Here is a 20,499-nt window from a genome sequence, read left to right as displayed (position 1 = left end):
TTCAGGACCGTATACAATGTGGGAAATTGTTTGTCACGTTCCATAGGCATAGTTCTCCCCTGGGTAACTATGTCACCTAGTACTTCGAGGCTGAATGATCACTTGGCTGAGGCGAGGCACGTGGAAATACACTGGATATATGGAAATTGTCTGGCGAGCGGTGAAATTCACACCAGATATAGTGGGGGACATTTAATAAAATCTTAGTTGTCCCCCCTGCTCTGCCGTTGCATACTGCTCATTTATGACATGGCGTGCACCTGTCTTAAAAACTGAAGTTTTTCATCTACTTTTTCGTAAAAAAGTAGCACATTTTCCAGGGCCCCCGACACGCTCCCCCCTCCCGCGCAACTGTCCTACTAGGAGTACAAACAAAATATTGTCACACAGGCATTAAAATTGTCGCAAAAATACCCTTGGCGACTATTTTTATGCCAGTGTCTGCAACGTAAATTGAAATGTTGTGGATTTAAAGTCCGTACTGCCTGTGAAGCTATTTACGGATTCCGGTGCGAACACAAAGGTCACCCACTTTGCTGGTACTTTACCGCACAGCGGATTTCAATTTATAGAACATAAAGAAAGTGAAGTTTATTCATTGAAGCATAAGCATTTTAGCATTTTTTTTGTGGACCGTATGCGGAACCATTCATTTCAATGGGTCTGCAAAAAAAAAAACCGAAGTTACTCCGTGTGCATTCCATATGTCCGTTACGCAAAAAAATAGAACATGTCCTATAATTGTCCGCATTACGGACAGTGATAGTACTGTTCTCCTAGGGGCCAGCTGTTTTGTTCCGCAAAATACGGAATGCACACGGACATCATCCATATTTTTGGCTGATCCGTTCTTTGCGGACCGCAAAATACATATGGTTGTGTTAATGAGCCCTAAAACTACTTTAGCCCCTTACTGGAGTAGTGTTTCGTCAACAGTTAGGCCTCATGCACACGACCGTTCAGTTTTTTGCGGTCCGTAAACCGCAGAGCTGCAAAAAAACAGAAGCCACCCGTGTTCCTTTGGAACAGGCGGCCCATTGTAGAAATGCCTATTCGTGTCCACAAAACGGACAAGAATAGGACATGTTATATATTTTTTGCGGGGCTACGGAACGGAGCAATGGATGCGGACAGCACACGGAGTGCTGTCCGCATCTTTTGCGGCCCCATTGAAGTGAATGGGTCGGCACCCGAGCCGCAAAAACTATGGCTCAGATGCGGAGCAGAACTACGGTCGTGTGCATGAGGCCTTACTCTTGTTTTCAGGTGTAAATGTTAGTAAATTTGTCGGAACTGATATCTCAGCCCCCACCGCGCCCCTGCTACTCCCAAATGCGATAAAATGTTATCACACGGAAGTTTAAAAAGTCTCACGTCTTTTTTAATTCCGAAAACCGACATATATGTTAATAAATGACCCTCCAAATGTCCACAGCGATGAATAGATGATGTACGTTTAGTGCATATGGTGTGGGAGCGCTCCACATTAGGTTCATACTGGAAAGAAATATTGGGGGTCATTTATCAAACTGGTGTAAAGTAGAACTGGCTTAGTTGCCCATAGCAACCAATCAGATTCCTCCTTTCATTTTACAAAGTAGCTGTCTAAAATGAAAGGTGGAATCTGATTGGTTGCTATGGACAACTAAGCCAGTTCTACTTTACACCAGTTTGATAATTGACCCCCAATATACCTTGGAAAAAAAAGGAGGTCATATATGATTTTTACGCCACTTTTTGGACTGCCTGCGCCTGCATGATGTAGAAGCTCCAGAGGGCAATAGCTTTAAATTTGTCACTGGGCTCAGCGCATGCTCGGTGCTTGCCCAGTGACACATTTGAAGCTGTTGCCCTCAGGAGCGTCTACATCACGCAGGCAGGCCGCGGTACTGCGCCTGCGTGAGATTTCACATAGTGGAGGGGGCGGCGGCAAAGAGTTCGGGTGTGGGCAGATACTTATGCTGGAAGAGGCGTGTTTGGACTCTAAAGGAAGGCGGGCTGGGCACTGTACGGGGGAGTTACTGGGCTCCAGAGAAGGATAATAACGCCCCTCTGGGCACCTTGGAGACTCATTTGCATAACATATAAAGTTGATTTTATCGCTAATGAAACTATGAAACTTAAAATGAAGACTACAGCTGGAAATAAGGTATTTTATTGTACATGGCAGTAGTAACACCTTAATATGCTCAAACTAGGTGACAGATTCCCTTTAACACTGCTCTAATAGCCCGAAGCCTCAAGCAGATTTTAGCAGCTATTAGTGGAATATACCAATGCAGGACACTAGGTGGCAGCACTGTTATATTGAAAATGAAGTGTTCAATGATGGCTATAATTCCATAAGTGAACACGATGGGCAATCGAATGATTTTCAGTTATAGTCACCCAGGGCGACTTAAAAAAAGTTTTTAAAAATATATTTTTAACTATAATGGAGATTGGTGGAGATCGGGCTGATTATGAGAATGGGGGCCCTGTACCCCCTGCAGCCCCCTGAAATGAACGGAGTGGCCAGTCGCACATGCACACGGTTGCTCCAATAATTTGTATGGGAGTTCCAGAATAAGCTGACTACAGTGTTCGGCTATCTCCGGAATTCCCATAGAATTGAATGGAGGAGCTGCGCGTATGCCCGACCGGCCTCTCCTCTCATTTAAGGGGGGCTGCGGGGGGGGGGGGGGTATAGAGCCCTCGTTCTTGTGATCGGTCGGGGTCCCAGCAGTAGGACCCCGACCGATCTAATAGTTATCCCCTATCATGTGGATAGGGGATAACTTCATGTAACCGGAATACCCGTTTAATGATTAGATGGAGAATATTCAGATGACTGTGGGAATCTACCACATATTTCTATACCAGAAAACTCATGGCTTCCAACTGGAAACAACCAGCTCCACCCAAGGTCAAAGAAATCAAAGCCAAATTAAATGGTATAATATGGTTACAGAGACTCATAAATAAAAAAAAGAAGTGCTATGCACATATTCTTTAGTATTTAGGGTCCATACCTGGATAAGCATCCCCCAAATGTTCTTTAGAGCAGGGTTCTTCAACTCCAGGCCTCAGGGCCCACTTGCCGGTCAGGATTTAGGAGTATCCCACAGAATGAATACCTGTGGTAAATTCTGATGGATGGACATTAATTATATCAGCTGCCCAATACTAAGGAAACCCTGAAAACATGACCGGCAGGTGGGCCCTGAGGACTGGAGTTGAGGACCACTGCTTTAGAGGGACAGGCCATATACACTACCCACAAAAAGTTAGGAATATTTGGCTTTCGATTCACATTTTTAAAAAACGTAAAAAGTTCACACTACAGTGATATTATATCATGAAAGTAGGGCATTAAAGTAGAAGCAGCAATGGTGATTTCCTCATCTCAAACAATTTATTGAAACAAAAGACACCACCAGTGCTGGGTATACCCCCACAAAAATGTCAGTGTCTCCATAACTTGTCATGTGGTGTTCAGCATCAATTACAGCTTGACAACGACGTCTCCTGCTCTTCACAAGACGACTTATTGTCTGCTGAGGCATGGCATCCCACTCTTCTTTAAGGGCGGCCCTCAGGTTATTGAGATTCTGGGGTACAGACTAAGGTGCACTGTCAAATAGGTTTGGTTCGGAAAGCCCTTTAAATGGTCTCCTTAAAGACATCCTTGCAACGGTCAGGGAAAGGCGGCCAACTTTGGCTGAAACTTAGGCCGAGTTCACATGAACGTGTGTGACCCGTGCCCGTGCTGTGGCCCGCAAATTGCGGGCCGCAATGCACGATCCCCGGCCGTTAATGGGTCCGCGACCTGCCCGTTCCGCAAAAAGATAGGACATGTTCTATCTTTTTGCGGAAGTGAATGGGTCCGCATCCGTGATGCGGAATGCACACGGAACTGTGGCCGTGTATTGCGGCCCGCAATTTGCAAGGGCATTTTCGTGTGAACTAGGCCTTAGGAAGAGTCTGGTTATGCTCCAATTTCCACCTGCACTGCCAAGAACCTATGTCAAAGGCCTTATGCACACGACAGTGTGCTGGCCGTGCCCGTACACGATCGAGTGGCTGCCGTCTGCGGACGCAGACCTATTCACTTGAATGGGGTCTGCGATCCACATCCGACAGACTGCACTGCAAAAAAGTTGTGCCCAACACACATAAGTGCACCATATACATGGTACACATACATAAATACAGCATTTATACACTACACACACATACCACCCAACTTTTAAAAAAGCCTAAGGAGCTAAACTATGGAATGGAAGCGCTCATCTCCAGCTGCCGCTGTAATTTTAACAACCGGATCTAGAGATCCTGAGGGAACTGGTTGAATGCCATGACTGGTTTTGTGGTCTGCAAATTGCGGATCTGCAAAACACGGATACCGGCCGTGTGCATCCAGCATTTTGCGGAACACAACATCCAGCCCTATGATAGAAATGCCGATTCTGGTCCGCAATTACGGACAAGAATAGGACATGCTGTTTTTTTTTGTGGGGCCATGGAATGGAAGTATGTATGCGGACAGGACGCGGTGTGATGTCCGCATCTTTTGCAGCCCCATTGAAATGAATGGGTCTGCATCCAATCCGCCAAATTGCAGAACGGATGCAGACACAAATATACGGTGGTCTAAATAAGCCCTAATAAAAATAATAATCTTTATATAGTGTCAACATTTTCTGCAGCGTTTTACAGTCAGAGGGTAGCCTCTTGCTTAGCCAGAAGACCCGGACCATGACAGATCAGTGTGCTCAAATGTGGGAAAGTCAGGTTTCATGTTGGGAAGAGAAGAAGTTCAGGTCTGGGCCCCTCCTTCCCTCGGACCGCATAACAGTTGCGTGGTCTGCCTCCAAGGAGGTACACCACTGGGGGTTGTGTAAACCTCACTACCCCGACATTTCAAAACATGATTCGCCTATTTCTTCAGTAAAAAGTATTGAAGCATACGAAAGACCGTATATGAAAATAAGCATGTCAATTTCTCTTTTCCAGCTAAATACCATTTTTTTAAATAAAAGTCTCAGAACAGTTTAAAATAGTAAAATAAGTCAGGAGTCACGCTCCTGTTCTAACATTTCCAGATCCCCTGGCAGTCCATCTCCACAGGCGGGAAATTACTTCTCAGCCAGTTACTGGCCACATAAGAGACCTGCTTCAGCCATTGGCTGAGCAGTCATTTCCTGTTTGTCAAGAGGGACCAGGAAGTAGAAAGCAGTGAGGGACCAAGAAGTAGAAAGCAGTGAGGGACCAAGAAGTAGAAAGCAGTGAGGAACCAGGAAGTAGAAAGCAGTGAGGAACCAGGAAGTAGAAAGCAGTGAGGAACCAGGAAGTAAAAAGCTGTTAGGGACCAGGAAGTAGAAACCAGTGAGGGACCCGGAAGTAGAAAGCAGTGAGGGATCGGGAAGTAGAAACCAGTGAGGAACCAGGAAGTAGAAAGCAGTGAGGGACCAGGAACTAGACAGCTGTGAGGGATCGGGAAGTAGAAACCAGTGAGGGACCAGGAAGCATCGGAATGGGATCAACAGGGGATCGTTAAAGTGGTTTTCTACGTTTTTGATATTGATGACCTATCCTTATGTACCTCTGCCAACGAGCTGTTTGAGGAGGCCTCCTCGCAGATTACCAAGGACAGCGCCATCCACTGGATAGCAGCTGTGCTTGGTATTGCAGATTGAATGGGACTGAGTTGCACCTAGGCCAATGCGGCCAATGAACATGACGTCACTGGCCGAGAGAGCGGTGCTCCGTGCTACTTCAAACATCTGCTCGGCAGGGGTGTCAGGAGATGGACTCCCGCCATTCAGATATTGTATCAATATAAAACTCTTGGACAACCCTTTTAATGTAAATATGGCTTATTTTATACTATTCTGAGCCTTTTTTAAACACATTTTGATCAGCCAGACAACCCCTTTAAGAAAAGATAAGAAAGAAAATGAAAACCCCAAGAGTGTACTACGGTAAAGTAATTAATTTAAGTAATTAGACGGTCCTCATATGCAGCACTTGTTGCTTTGCGATTCCGGAAAGACCTATTTTTAAAGACAACTTCGGAAAATCTATGTGGTTGTAACTGTGGGTTTAGTTTTATGCTGTTACGAGAAAAAAAATGTATGCCTCAGAGAAAAGCAGGTGATGAGTTTGTTAACACGAGTTGTGTAGATCGGGATGGTAGACTGATCAAGAAGGGGGAGGAGAGGGTGACAAAGGAAACCCAAATACGAGGAGATCGACACATCAAACAGATGCAGGCAAGCAGAAGGTAGAGACATGTGAAAACGAATCGATAGCAAAAAGACAACACACAAGAAATATAGAAAAATAGCCATATACTGGTTATACCCATCACTGCACCAAACAAAAAGTTGTAGATGATGAAGCTTCGGAGTATACTGCCGCTGCTGCTGGTTGGACTATGTGTTGGTGAGTAAGAAAATAGGTGCGGGGCCCTAAAATTTATTTTCAGGGGGCAAGCAGAGAAAATAGAAAATATCTTAGAAGCTTGAGGTATTATACATGTCAATCACAGACAGTCACTGTAAAGGCTGCAGGTTAAATGTACGGTAGATGCTCATATATATATGGCGCCAGCAGAAGTATGCTTTCATTGTATAACCAGTTTGCCATATGGAGAGGTTATATATTACATCATATTTTATAGATTCTATACTTTTTGCACTTGGCCTACCGTTCACATTGTGTTCCAGTAACGGATTTCAGCAGGCCAAAATAAAAAAAGTTTCCCTTACTTGAATCCAAAATATTTTATTTAAAAAAAAAAAATAATAATTACGAAAGGTAAAACAACTGTAGATACGTAATATTCATTTCTATGGGGTTGCAAAAAATGCAGACAGCACATCCACGTGCTGGCCGCAGCCGTGCTGAGAATGATCAAACGTGTCCTATTCTTATCCATTTTGCGGACAGGAATAGACATTTCTACAATGGGGCCTACGGAAAAAGGGCAGGATGCACACAGACCGCATCCATATTTTGCACATCACGCAGGAGGCCTTAGCCAAGGTCCGTATCAGCACCTAATGGTTCCAGTTTTCGTACTTTTCCTTGGGTTATGACATAGTGATTTTCCTTTTCATTTCTATGTGAAGGCGCCATTAGGCTGAGTTCACACGGGCGAGATTTCCGCGCGGGTGCAGTGCGTGAGGTGAACACATTGCACCCGCACTGAATCCTGACCTATTCATTTCTATAGGGCTGTGCACATGAGCAGTGATTTTCACGCATCACTTATGCGTTGAGTGAAAATCACAGCATGCTCTATATAGTGCGTTTATCACGCAACGCAGGCCCCATATAAATGAATGGTGCTGAGTGAAAATCGCAAGCATCCGCAAGCTGCTAAGATGACAGTCTATTCACTGTATTATTTTCCCTTATAACCATGTTATAAGGGAAAATAATTACATCTACACACCACCAAACCCAAACCTGAACTTCAGTGAAGAAGTTCGGGTCTGGGTACCACATTCAGGTTTTTATAACGCGCATGCAAAACGCATTGCACGCGCGCAATAAAAACTGAACAACGGAACGCAATCGCAGTCAAAACTGACTGCAATTGGGTACCTACTCGCGCGGGTTTGCCGCAGTACACCCGGGACGCATCCTGAACAAATCCGTCACGCCCATGTGAACCCAGCCTTACACCTGCTGAGGAACAGGCAATGATCTGGATTGAACCGTTGAGCAGAGATCTCTTTTGTATGGGGACAAGCAATCGCTACTGCCTGTGAACAAAAGGATTGGGCATGTGAAATCCAACAACCCGCTCCTTCTCTCCTCCAATATCTGCTGTCGAGCGAGGGTCAGGAGGCCCCCCATACAATGATCGGTAAGGAACGGTTCATTCCCTATGCCTGATCATTAGGGCTCATGCACACGACCGTATGTATTTTGCGGCCTGCAAAACACGGATCTACAAAAAATACAGATGATGTCCATGTGATGTCCGTATTGCATCAGTTTTTTTTGCGGATCCATTGTAACAATGCCTGTCCTTGTCTGCAAAACTGACAAGAATAGGACATGTTCTACCTTTATTGCAGAACGGCCATGTGGACATATGGAAACGGAATGCACACAGAGTATTTTCAGTTTTTTTTTAGACCCATTGAAGTGAATGGTTCTGCATACGGGCTGCAAAAAAAAAACAGGACGGACACGGAAAAAAAATACGCTTGTGTGCATGTAGCCTTAAGCAGAGATGATCATCGGTGCATTTACATGCAGCAATGATCTCCTCTGTATGAGGAAAAGAGATCGCTACTTCCCGTCAACAACAGGATGAAATTCCGACAACCTGCTCCTTCTCTCCACTGCCATCAAGGAGAGTCAGGAGGCTCCTCTATACACATGTAGATGGTTAGCTGGCCCTGCCAAAATCGTCTAATATGTGCAGCCAGTTTTCATGTTCTAGATTGGTAGTGACATGTCAACCTCAGCCGTGTTAGCCCCCCATATCAAAAATTTTTAACAAAACATATGCAGTTGGTTAGATCTTTGTTAGATCAGGTTAGATCAATTGTTGTTTGCGTTAGATCTCATACAGAAGTAGAGATATTAACAGTTATTTGCAGGGGGGGCTAACCCGTCATCAGCCCCCCCTTATCAAAAAATTGACCAAACAATTAGCTATTTTGGAAGATATTTGTTAGATCAGGTATGATCAACTAGTTGTTTTGTTAGATCTCACATAATTACAGACTTATTAAGTGATTAATGAGGGGGGCTAGCCCCCCCACATGCAATTTTCAGGTAAAATTTGATGCAGAGTAATAGGCCTTCGTTAGATCCGGTAAGATCCAGTGGTTTCAATGTTAGATCTCATATAATTACAGAGATATTTCACATGAAAACACAGATATTAGGTAGTAATAAATAGGGGGGCTAGCCCCCCCACATGCAATTTTCGGGTAAAATTTGATGCAGACTAATAGGCCTTCGTTAGATCCGGTAAGATCAAGTGGTTTCAACGTTAGATCTCATTTAATTACAGAGATATTTCACATAAAAACACAGATATTAGGTAGTAATAAATAGGGGGGCTAGCCCCCCCACATGCAATTTTCTTGTAAAATTTGATGCAGACTAATAGGCCTTCATTAGATCTGGTAAGATCGAGTGGTTTCAACGTTAGATCTCATATAATTACAGAGATATTATGGATATTTGGTATTGCATGTGGGGGAGCTAGCCCCCCTATTTAATACTTCCTAATATCTGTGTTTTCATGTGAAATATCTCTGTAATTATATGAGATCTAACATTGAAACCACTTGATCTTACTGGATCTAACGAAGGCCTATTAGTCTGCATCAAATTTTACCTTAAAATTGCAATTGGGGGGCTAGCCCCCCCTCATTAATCACTTAATAAGTCTGTAATTATGTGAGATCTAACAAAACAACTAGTTGATCATACCTGATCCAACAAATATCTTCCAAAATAGCTAATTGTTTGGTCAATTTTTTGATAAGGGGGGGCTGATGACGGGTTAGCCCCCCCTGCAAATAACTGTTAATATCTCTACTTCTGTATGAGATCTAACGCAAACAACAATTGATCTAACCTGATCTAACAAAGATCTAACCAACTGCATATGTTTTGTTCAAAAATTTTGATATGGGGGGGCTAACACGGCTGAGGTTGACATGTCTGTTTTTAGTAACTACTTGCATTCCCCATGTAATGACAAGTCTGCAGCATCTATCCTTATGACTCTGTGTTGTGTCGTCCCTCTATTAATCCTACTAACTTTGTGAATGAATTGCTGACTTGGTGTTACTAGTTGGGGAGTATCTTTGACATAGTCTGACACTGTTTAATCGACTGTGCAGAAGCAAACTGATAGAACCCAGTTGGCAATTCATTCATAAACTTCCTTTGGTAATAATAGAGGAACAGCACAACATACCATTATAAGACTAAATGCTACAGAAATCATATTGCATGTGCAATGCACGTAGCTGCTAGAACAGACATGTCTGGAGCGATGACGAGTCCTCTTTAAGCTTTTCTGCAACTTAATGAGCCAGGCCTTTACTGTGAGAAGGGAGAGCTATCATTAAACAGAGGAAAATACGCCAAGGACTCTGCAAGATAGTTAAGGGGTTGTCTCATCCGGGACTCTGATGCCATATCAATGTCGGATAGGTGCGGGTCCCACCTCTGAGACCTACACCAATCTCCAGAACGGGCCCCCAAAAGTGAAGGAGAGCGCACCACACACGCACAGCAAGCTCTCCATTTATTTATATGGGAGTACCTTCAGCTATTTTCAGAAGTCCCAGAGAAATGAGGCCACCGCTCCATTTGGAACTGCCGGAGATAGCCAATCCAGCGCTCGACTATTTTCGGCAGTCCCATAGAAATGAATGAAGGGCGACTGCGCATGCTCGGCTGCTGTTTGCTCACTTCAGACCGGCATCAGACTGGCCCACCAGGGTACTAGATGATCCTCCGATGGGCCCAGGCTCTACCTTAGAAGGCCCCAAGGATCCAGGAGAAAAAAACATTTGGAGCTGTCTTCGGAGACAATCACTTGCCACTTGGGTCTTTTTCTTTGAATCAAAACCCACTGTAAGCCCACTCTAATAATATGTAACCGATTAGCCATCGACAACCAGTAAATAACACTGATTATCTGATGACAATGGTGCCTGTCAAGGGGTAAGATATATTAGGCAGCAAGTGAACTGTCAGTTCTTGAAGTTAATGTTTTGGAAGCAGGAGAAATGGGCAAGTGAAAGAATCTAAAGGACTTCGACAAGGAGCACATTTGTCATGACTGGACGATTGGGTCAGAGTATCTCCAAAATGGCAGGTCTTGTTGAGTGCTCCAGATAAGAAGTGGTTATTGCCTGCCAAAAGTGGTCCAAGGAAGGACAACCGGTGCCAGGGCACCCAAAGCTCATTGATGCATGCAGGGAGTGAGGCTAGCCATCTGGTCTTATTCAACAAAAGAGATATTTTAGCAAAAAATTGCTCAAAAGTCACTGCTCGTTATGGTAGGAAGCTGCCGCAGCCTGCTTTGTGCGGGGTTGCACAGGTCAGGGTACCTATACGGTCAATATGGACCCCTGTCCATTGCCAAAAAGCACCTACCGTGGGCATTGGGAGTGGACCATAGACTAGTGGAAGAAGGTAGCTGGGTTTGATGAATTACGTTTGCTTTTACATCATGTGGTTGGCTTGGTGCCTGTGCACCTGGAAGGAGGCAAGCCGTTCAAAGTGTTGACTTGGCCTTCAGATTCTCCAGATCTTAATCCACGCATTTGAACTCAGAGGATGTGTTCTGTGCTGCTAACATCTTGGTGCCAGATACCACAGGACATCTTCGGAGCTTCTTCTGTAGCCCATGCCTTGTCAAATCAGAGCTGTTTTGGCGGCACAAGGGAAACCTACACTTTTTGATTTGGACCATTGGACTGAGTGTTTCGGTATATACATTGTACATTATTTTGTATAATGCCTTCCTTATATGACTTTCTAAAGTAAGAGGAGATACAGTACATACAAATTCTTCAGTCGTCTTCTTGTGCCAAGGTGTCAGAACTTCTATTTAACCATGTATGGAGAAACCAGTGGCAACCAGTTTGGCAGCCATTATAAAACTTCCACGGGGTGGGATACTGAGCTCTCTGTTCCTGTTTTGCAACATACCTAAGCAGGTCTGCCATTGCAAAGTGTGGCAAATGTGAAGTTATCAAAGCCTGAAAAAGATATAAGAAATTAAAGGGTATGCCCAGATTTGTAAATCATTTGTTATTTAAAGGGACTGTGCTAAGTTCTCCACAGAATAGGCTAACTGATTGCTGGGAACGGGAAGAGGCTGGCGTTTGGTACACGGGGAGCCAGACGGAGAATTACACCTTTGCTGGTAATTATAGACTAGGTAACCTAAAGGTCAGGCACCCTTTCACTGGGAAGAGCACCTTAAATACATGAGGATGACCAGCCATTGGTTGGGGAAGGATCTGGATGTGTGAAGCAGGCTAGGAGGCCTATAGACCTGATGCGCTGGCCACGGCCGATAGAAGATGCCGATGGCTGGAACTACCAGGGCCAAAGTTAGAGGAGTTGGGACCAGGGCAGAGGGCATTCTAGTAGCACTGCATCTGTGCCCACAGGAACGAACGAGGCAGCAGCGGGCATGGGGCGCCAGTGCAACAAGATGGTGAGAACAGGACCCTAGTTTTTGAGATGTGTGATGGGCCCAGCAGTTGGACCCCCAGTGATCAACTAGTTTTCCCCTATCCTGTGAATAGAGGATAACTTGCAAACTTGGCACAATCCCCTTAATGCTTCAATAAAAAAAAAATGGTATTTACTAAGAATATCCAACAATTCTTTGGCTACAGCTCCAATACAAACCTATATGTCTCCATGGATACAGATTACAAAAAAACTCTAATGCCTCACTCAGGGGTTAATATCTACAAGTAATTTCCCACAGCTTACCACAACTGCCGGTGTGATCAGAGTCAGGTTTCTTGGAAGTTCTTCCCCGTTCTTTTCTGAGAAACATTAAAGGGTTGAGTTTTGTATAGAGATGGGAATTCCTCCTAAGCTCATTTTATTAACCTTATTTTTCAGCAAAATATTTCAATAAGGAAAAACCTAAAATGTGTACATGCACATTAATATCACATATTAGTATTGGTATTATTCCTAATCAAGCATCGGTCTCTTGCCTTTTTATGTAACTGACATAAACTTTAACAGAGAAGGCCACTCCCAAGCCTGGTCACTTCTCTATTAAATTCAATGGGCAGAAGGCAACTGCTGTGATTTGGTTATTGGGGTCATGGAGCCCCCATTCTCTCCATATACATGTATAAGGTATGGATGGTCTATGCTTTAGCTGTGTAGCGTGGAATTAGCCTTTTAAAAAAGGTTTTAAACCAAAAATTTTAATATTCTATGAATGATAGGTCAGTGTGACCAAAAGGGCTGATATTTTTTAAGTGCCGTGACCTCTCCCTGGGAGCGCTAGCAATCATTTTCCTGCCAATCACACATTGATATAATATCTAATCAATAAGGGCTGTATATTGCAATCCCCAGTGGAGAGGCTGGACCACAACTCTGCCTTGTGGCCGTCTTTGAGGGAACCTGCCATCAGTTTCAGCCAGAGGCTTAGCTAAAGGTTCATGGGCCCTGGTGCAAGATTTCAACTTGGGACCCCCTTCCCTCAGTGCTTTGTGGCCAGGGGCAGGGGAGCACATAGCCTTCGTCCTGCCTGAGGCAAAAATTGAAACGGCAACTACCACCCATAGGCCAAATTTTTGACCTAACCCCTTCGCTTCAGCCAGAGGTGTAACTTGACCAGCAAGCACTTTCTATAATAACGGCGTCTTTTTATGCGGCACAAGGGTCTTTGGGCCCCTGCAAGTTCCTCAATCCTGATTCCCACATAACCAACAACTTTGTTTTACTCTAAAATGCTACAGGTCTTCTAGAGGTTTCCTAGATATTGATGGCTTATCCACAGGAGTATCAAAATGGTGGGGGTTCAACTTCCGGTACCTCCACAGATCACTTGTCTTAGGCCCCTTTCACACGGGCGAGTATTTCGCGCTAGTGCGATGCGTGAGTTGAACGCATTGCACCCGCACTGAATCCTGAAACATTCATTTCTATGGGGCTGTGCACACGAGCGGTGATTTTCACGCATCACTTGTGCGTTGCGTGAAAATCGCAGCATGCTCCTCTTTGTGCGTTTTTCGCGTAACGCAGGCCCCATAGAAATGAATGGGGTTGCGTGAAAATTGCAAGCATCCGCAAGCAAGTTTGTGCGATTTTCACGCACAGTTGCTAGGTGACGATCGGGATGGGGACGCGATCATTATTATTACCCCTTATAACATGGTTATAAGGGAAAATAATAGCATTCTGAATACAGAATGCATAGTACAATAGGGCTGGGAGGGGTTAAAAATTATTTTTTTTTAACTCACCTTAATCCACTTGTTCGCGCAGCCGGCATCTCTTCTGTCTTCATCTGTGAGCAATAGGACCTTTGATGACGTCACTACGCTCATCACATGATTCATCACCATGGTGATGGATCATGTGATGAACGCAGTGACGTCATCAAAGGTCCTATTGCTCACAGATGAAGACAGAAGAGATGCCGGCTGCGCAAACAAGTGGATTAAGGTGAGTTAAATTTTTTATTTTTTATTTTTAACCCCTCCAGCCTTTTTTGTACTATGCATTCTGTATTCAGAATGCTATTATTTTCCCTTATAACCATGTTATAAGGGGAAATAATACAATCTACACTACAACTAACCCAAACCTGAACTTCTGTGAAGAAGTTCGGGTCTGGGTACCACAGTTGGTTTTTTATCACACGCGTGCAAAACACATTGCACCCGCGCGATAAAAACTGAACATCGGAACGCAATCTCAGTCAAAACTGACTGCAATTGCGTTCCTACTCGCGCAGGTTTGCCGCAATGCACCGGGACGCATCCGGACCTAATCCGGACTCGCTCGTCTGCAAGGGGCCTTAGTCAGCTGTGGGCCCTAGCAGGTTCCATCCACTGTGCGGTGGACGTGCCGGGGTACTGCAGTTTAGCTCCCATTCAAGTGGATGGAGCTGAGCTGCAGTATTCTAACGCTGGAAACTACCCAGTGGACTGAGGTATGTTTTCTGGTGCGGCAGGTTGTGCGAAATATATGATTGGTGGCAGACCACCACCAATCTGATATGGATGACCTATCCTGAGGACCAGCCACCAATATCTACAGTAAATCCTGGAAAACCTCTTTGAAAGAAAGCCTGGTTTCCAAAAAGATCCATACTCAAGGACAAGTGTCTGCCGGTCGGCTTCCGTGACTTCTCACCACCTTGCTTGTCTTCATTGACAGATCTCTCCATTACCCCCCTTCCCCCCCCCCAACTAAAAAATGAATAAAGAAAAAAGTTGCAAATAAATATGGGTCCTGAAATTACCCTCTACTCGTCCAGCAAAAAAGAAGCCCTCACATACATATGTAAGTTCAAATAATAAAAATGCTGCGGCTGTTGGATCGCAGTGGGGGAAAAAAACAACATTCTTTGCACCCTCCAAGCTAAAAATTTGCTGCATTATAAAATGACAAAAAAAGTTCTGTCTGCGCCTTCGTTTGCATGGAGTATTATTTTATTTTTAGAAGGTAAATGGCTTATTTCATATAAAAATCAGATAATCAGACATTGCCTGAAATTAGCTTTATCGCCACATTCGCTAATATAGACTGTGTTTATGTGTTTCAGATCGGTTATCTGCACAAGTCGATCAGTCAGGTAAGACACAATCCACCCTGGATATTGTTTCCTCGCTTGTATGTTGCCAGGCAAGGGTTAAAAAAAAGGAGACTCACCTGTCTCGAAGGAGCTGGTAGATATACGGTATATGCATCTTAAGTCTATGAAGCCGGCATTCATGGGCATAACACTTGCTATGGGGCCCAGAGGTTGAGGGGGCCCTATCAGGACCATAGTGGATTTTGGCAATGATGTTAGTTTTCTGATATACATTGTTGTTAAACATACCTATATCGCTAGTTATGCTTTTTTTTTTTTTTTGCGGTGCATGCATCGTTTTTTGTCCGGCTGGAACCCAGCACTCGTGCTGGTAAGAGGCTGGATCGCAATATAGTCAATGGGGTCTGGAGGTGAATGGCAGTATCTAGCTATACGGTGAAGTTCGGCAGGCTGTTGCTCTGCAGATCAGGTAAAGGCAGATGTGAAACTAGCTTAAAGGGGTTGTCTCATCTTGTCTCTAGGATATTGTCACAGCCAGACAGCTGAGAAGCGCTGACAGGAGCTTTTCAGATCCTCCTCCTTGAATTTCTTTGTTTTGGTTTAGTTTCTCATCTCGTTAGTCTATCTCAGCTGTCATGCAGTTGGACTGATTGCTGCCCTTTAAGTTCCTCCCCATAATGCAGTAGTGTGCGGCTGATACAACTTCCTGGAGTGTGTGTGCATGCAGTTCCCAGTTCCCAGTCGTCTGCAAGATAAGTGCTGTTTATGTATTTATGATTTTCTCTTTTCTGGATCCAGGGGACCCTGACTCTCTCCGTGTCAGTGTAGGGAGCCGGTGGTCGTGTCCCCTCACTATTGTAGGGTCTTCAGGTAATAGATAGCCGAGGAACGTGGATATGCGCCCATCCACCTTTGGGGTGTTCGCATAGGCTGAGCAGTGAGGGAGAGTGGCAGGTCTATTGCAGGGGTCTCCCTTTGTTCCTTAGTTGTGGATCCAGAAAGGATATTCCTGTTTTTGCTATTGATTCAGCTCCACTTTCTCAGAAATCATTAAAGGGCATAGTTCACAATATCCGTTTAATTGTGAGTGATGCTCATGTTGAGGATGTGTCATGTTTCGTCCTTAGCGGTTTGCCTACTCCTCTAGTGTTGGGGCTACCCTGGCTCACTAAACATAACCCCACCATTGATTGGCAAGCGAGGCAAATAAATGGTTGGAGTGACTTTTGCAGAGAGAATTGCCTCATAACATCTGTTTCTGAGGTTTCTACTAAGACTGTACCACCTTTCCTCTCTGAATTTTTGGATGTCTTCTCTGAGAGTGGAGTTCAGGGTTTACCTCCGCACAGGGAGTATGATTGCCCTATTAATCTCATCCCAGGCGCCAAGCTGCCTAAATCTCGTTTATACAATCTCTCCCAACCTGAGAGGGTCGCTATGCGTGCTTATATCTCTGAGAGTCTGAGAAAAGGACACATACGACCCTCGAAGTCACCTGTTGCCGCTGGTTTTTTTTTTGTTAAGAAAAAAGATGGTTCTTTAAGACCATGTCTGGATTTCAGGGAGCTGAACAGTATCACTATTCGTGATCATTATCCGCTTCCTCTGATCCCGGACCTGTTTAACCAGGTTGTTGGGGCTAAAGTCTTTTCCAAATTAGACCTAAGAGGGGCATACAACCTGGTTAGGGTCAGAGAAGGAGACGAATGGAAGACGGCTTTCAATACCCCTGAGGGCCATTTTGAGAATTTGGTTATGCCTTTTGGTTTGATGAATGCCCCAGCCGTTTTTCAGCATTTCGTCAACAGCATTTTTTATCATTTAATGGGAAAATTTGTATTAGTGTATTTGGATGACATTTTGATTTTTTCTCCTGATTTCAAGACTCATAAGGAACACTTACGTCAGGTCTTGCTCATCCTGCGGGAGAATAAATTATACGCGAAACTGGAAAAATGTGTGTTTGCGGTTCCAGAAATTCAATTTCTGGGGTTTCTTGTCTCCGCTTCTGGTTTTCGCATGGACCCCGAGAAGGTCCGTGCTGTGCTTGAGTGGGAGCTTCCTGAGAATCAGAAGGCGCTGATGCGTTTTTTGGGCTTTGCCAATTATTACAGGAAATTTATTTTGAATTATTCCTCTGTTGTTAAACCACTCACTGATATGACCAGAAAGGGTCGGTAGAGGCGCGTAAGGCCTTTTCTAATATCAAGGAGAGTTTTGCTTCCGCTCCCATCCTAGTACAACCTGATATTTCGTTACCCTTCATAGTTGAGGTTGATGCTTCTGAGGTAGGGGTGGGTGCGGTCTTGTCTCAGGGTTCCTCTCCTGCCAAATGGCAACCGTGTGCCTTTTTCTCAAAGAAACTCTCCTCCGCAGAGAGAAATTATGATGTGGGAGATAGGGAATTGTTGGCCATCAAGTTGGCTTTTGAGAATGGCGCCATTGGCTAGAGGGAGCCAGACACCCTATTACCGTGTTTACTGACCATAAAAATCTGGCCTACTTGGAGTCAGCCAAGCGTCTGAACCCGAGACAGGCCAGATGGTCTTTGTTCTTTTCAAGGTTTAATTTTGTTGTCACGTTCCGCCCTGGGGTTAAGAATGTGAAGGCAGATGCCCTGTCACGTTGTTTTCCGGGAGGTGGGAATTTTGAAGACCCGGGTCCCATTTTGGCTGAAGGTGTGGTGGTCTCTGCTCTTTTTCCTGAATTGGAGGCAGAGGTGCAGGCAGCCCAGTCAGAAGCTCCTGATCTTTGTCCTCCTGGGAGGTTGTTTGTGCCTCTCGCTTTGAGACGCAAGATTTTTAAAGAATACCACGATACGGTCCTTGCTGGGCACCCGGGGGCAAGAGCCACACTGGATCTCATCGCTCGGAGATTCTGGTGGCCTTCGCTTCGTAAGTCGGTTGAGGGTTTTGTGGCAGCTTGCGAGACTTGCGCTCGTGCCAAGGTCCCTCATTCACGGCCATCAGGTCCTCTCCTTCCTTTGCCCATTCCTTCCCGTCCTTGGACACATCTGTCCATGGACTTCATAACGGACTTGCCTCGTTCCTCGGGGAAGTCTGTGATTCTGGTGGTGGTGGACCGTTTTAGCAAAATGGTGCATTTTATCCCTTTTTCTGGTTTGCCCAATGCTAAGACGCTGGCGCAGGCATTTATTGACCACATTGTCAAATTGCATGGGATTCCTTCAGACATAGTCTCTGATAGGGGCACGCAGTTTGTTTCCAGATTCTGGAAGGCTTTCTGTTCTCGCTTGGGGGTTCGGTTGTCATTCTCTTCTGCTTTCCATCCGCAGTCGAATGGCCAGACAGAGCGCGTCAATCAGAATCTGGAGACATATCTGCGCTGTTTTGTGGCGGAGAATCAGGAGGATTGGTGTTCTTTTTTATCCCTTGCTGAGTTTGCTTTAAATAACCGTTGTCAGGAGTCCTCTGATAAGTCACCATTTTTTGGTGCATATGGGTTTCATCCGCAGTTTGGGACTTTCTCGGGAGAGGGCTCTTCTGGTTTGCCTGATGAGGACAGATTCTCCTCGTCTTTGTCATCTATTTGGCAAAAGATTCAGGATAATCTAAAGAGCATGAGTGAGAGATATAAGCGTGTGGCAGATAAGATACGTGTGCCTGGTCCGGACCTGAATGTTGGTGATCTGGTGTGGTTGTCTACCAAGAATATCAAATTGAAGGTTCCCTCCTGGAAGTTGGGTCCTAGGTTTATTGGGCCTTACAAGATCCTGTCTGTCATCAATCCTGTTGCCTACCGTCTTGATCTTCCTCAGACTTGGAAGATCCATAATGTTTTTCATAAGTCCTTATTGAAACCTTATGTTCAACCTATTGTACCCTCGCCTTTGCCTCCTCCTCCGATTATGGTTGATGGAAATCTTAAATTTCAGGTCTCTAGGATTGTGGATTCTCGTCTTGTCCGTGGTTCCCTCCAGTACCTCGTTCATTGGGAGGGTTATGGTCCTGAGGAGAGGATGTGGGTCCCAGTGATGGACATTAAGGCCTCTCGTCTCATCAGGGCTTTCCATAGGTCCCATCCTGAGAAGATGGGCTCTGAGTGTCCGGAGTCCACTCGTAGAGGGAGGGGTACTGTCACAGCCAGACAGCTGAGAAGCGCTGACAGGAGCTTTTCAGATCCTCCTCCTTGAATTTCTTTGTTTTGGTTTAGTTTCTCATCTCGTTAGTCTATCTCAGCTGTCATGCAGTTGGACTGATTGCTGCCCTTTAAGTTCCTCCCCATAATGCAGTAGTGTGCGGCTGATACAACTTCCTGGAGTGTGTGTGCATGCTGTTCCCAGTTCCCAGTCCTCAGTCGTCAGTCGTCTGCAAGATAAGTGCTGTTTATGTATTTATGATTTTCTCTTTTCTGGATCCAGGTGACCCTGACTCCCTCCGTGTCAGTGTAGGGAGCCGGTGGTCGTGTCCCCTCACTATTGTAGGGTCTTCAGGTAATAGATAGCCGAGGAACGTGGATATGCGCCCATCCACCTTTGGGGTGTTCGCATAGGCTGAGCAGTGAGGGAGAGTGGCAGGTCTATTGCAGGGGTCTCCCTTTGTTCCTTAGTTGTGGATCCAGAGAGTCATTGTTTATATGGTATTGTCTTGTTTCCTGTACACCATCCGTGACAGATATACCCCCATTGTCTGATAGGTGCGGGCCCAGCGGTGGGACCCGCACCTATCTCCTAAACGGAGCCCCGATAGTGGTGGAGGGTGTACTGCGCATGCGCAGCTGCCCTTCATTCATTTCTGTGGGGCTCAGCTATTTCCATCAGGTCCATAGAAGTGAATGGGAGCGGTGGCCGGTCATGCGCGGTGCTCTCCCATTCACTTCTATGGGGAGAGCGCAGGTGGTGGCCGGAGCGGAGTCCTCCAGCCACCACTTTGGCCCACCACTTGATATAGGTGCAGGTCCCAGCGGAGTTGCCATACTTTTATCCCAATATTACACCTACAATTATCATGAGAATTACCCTTCAAATAACTTCGCTTCACAGCAGCAGTACACTGACAATGGATTGCCTGTCTATATAGGAGGTCTTATCATTTGTGATACAGAAGGACAGTATTTTATTTTTGAGTGATACAGTACTGCTAAAAGAAAAACTGTGAAAAAGTCTAATACAATGTTTTCTGTGTTGAGTTTTAAAAACCTACCCCTATCTGATGGAAGTGTCCCTTAAACTGAGCGGCTTCATGTGATATAAACAT

The 20,499-nt window shown here is 45.0% G+C and overlaps 1 protein-coding gene across 1 annotated transcript in view; it reads left to right on the top strand.

Annotated features, from left to right (window-relative positions):
* The first annotated feature begins 6,220 nt into the window (after positions 1–6,220).
* The window catches only part of CD3E (CD3e molecule), a 30,557-nt gene continuing 16,278 nt past the window's right edge, over positions 6,221–20,499 (top strand). Inside the window, exons 1-2 of the mRNA XM_040425625.1 lie at positions 6,221–6,426; positions 15,293–15,322. Coding sequence (XP_040281559.1) covers positions 6,375–6,426; positions 15,293–15,322 — 82 coding nt within the window. The 5' untranslated portion in view covers positions 6,221–6,374. The remainder of the gene's footprint in view (positions 6,427–15,292; positions 15,323–20,499) is intronic.

This window comes from Bufo bufo, chromosome 1, assembly GCF_905171765.1.
Source record: "Bufo bufo chromosome 1, aBufBuf1.1, whole genome shotgun sequence".
NCBI classification, from domain to species: domain Eukaryota; kingdom Metazoa; phylum Chordata; class Amphibia; order Anura; family Bufonidae; genus Bufo; species Bufo bufo.
Note: the sequence above shows the minus strand (reverse complement) of the source record. Positions and strands in the feature narration are given on the sequence as shown.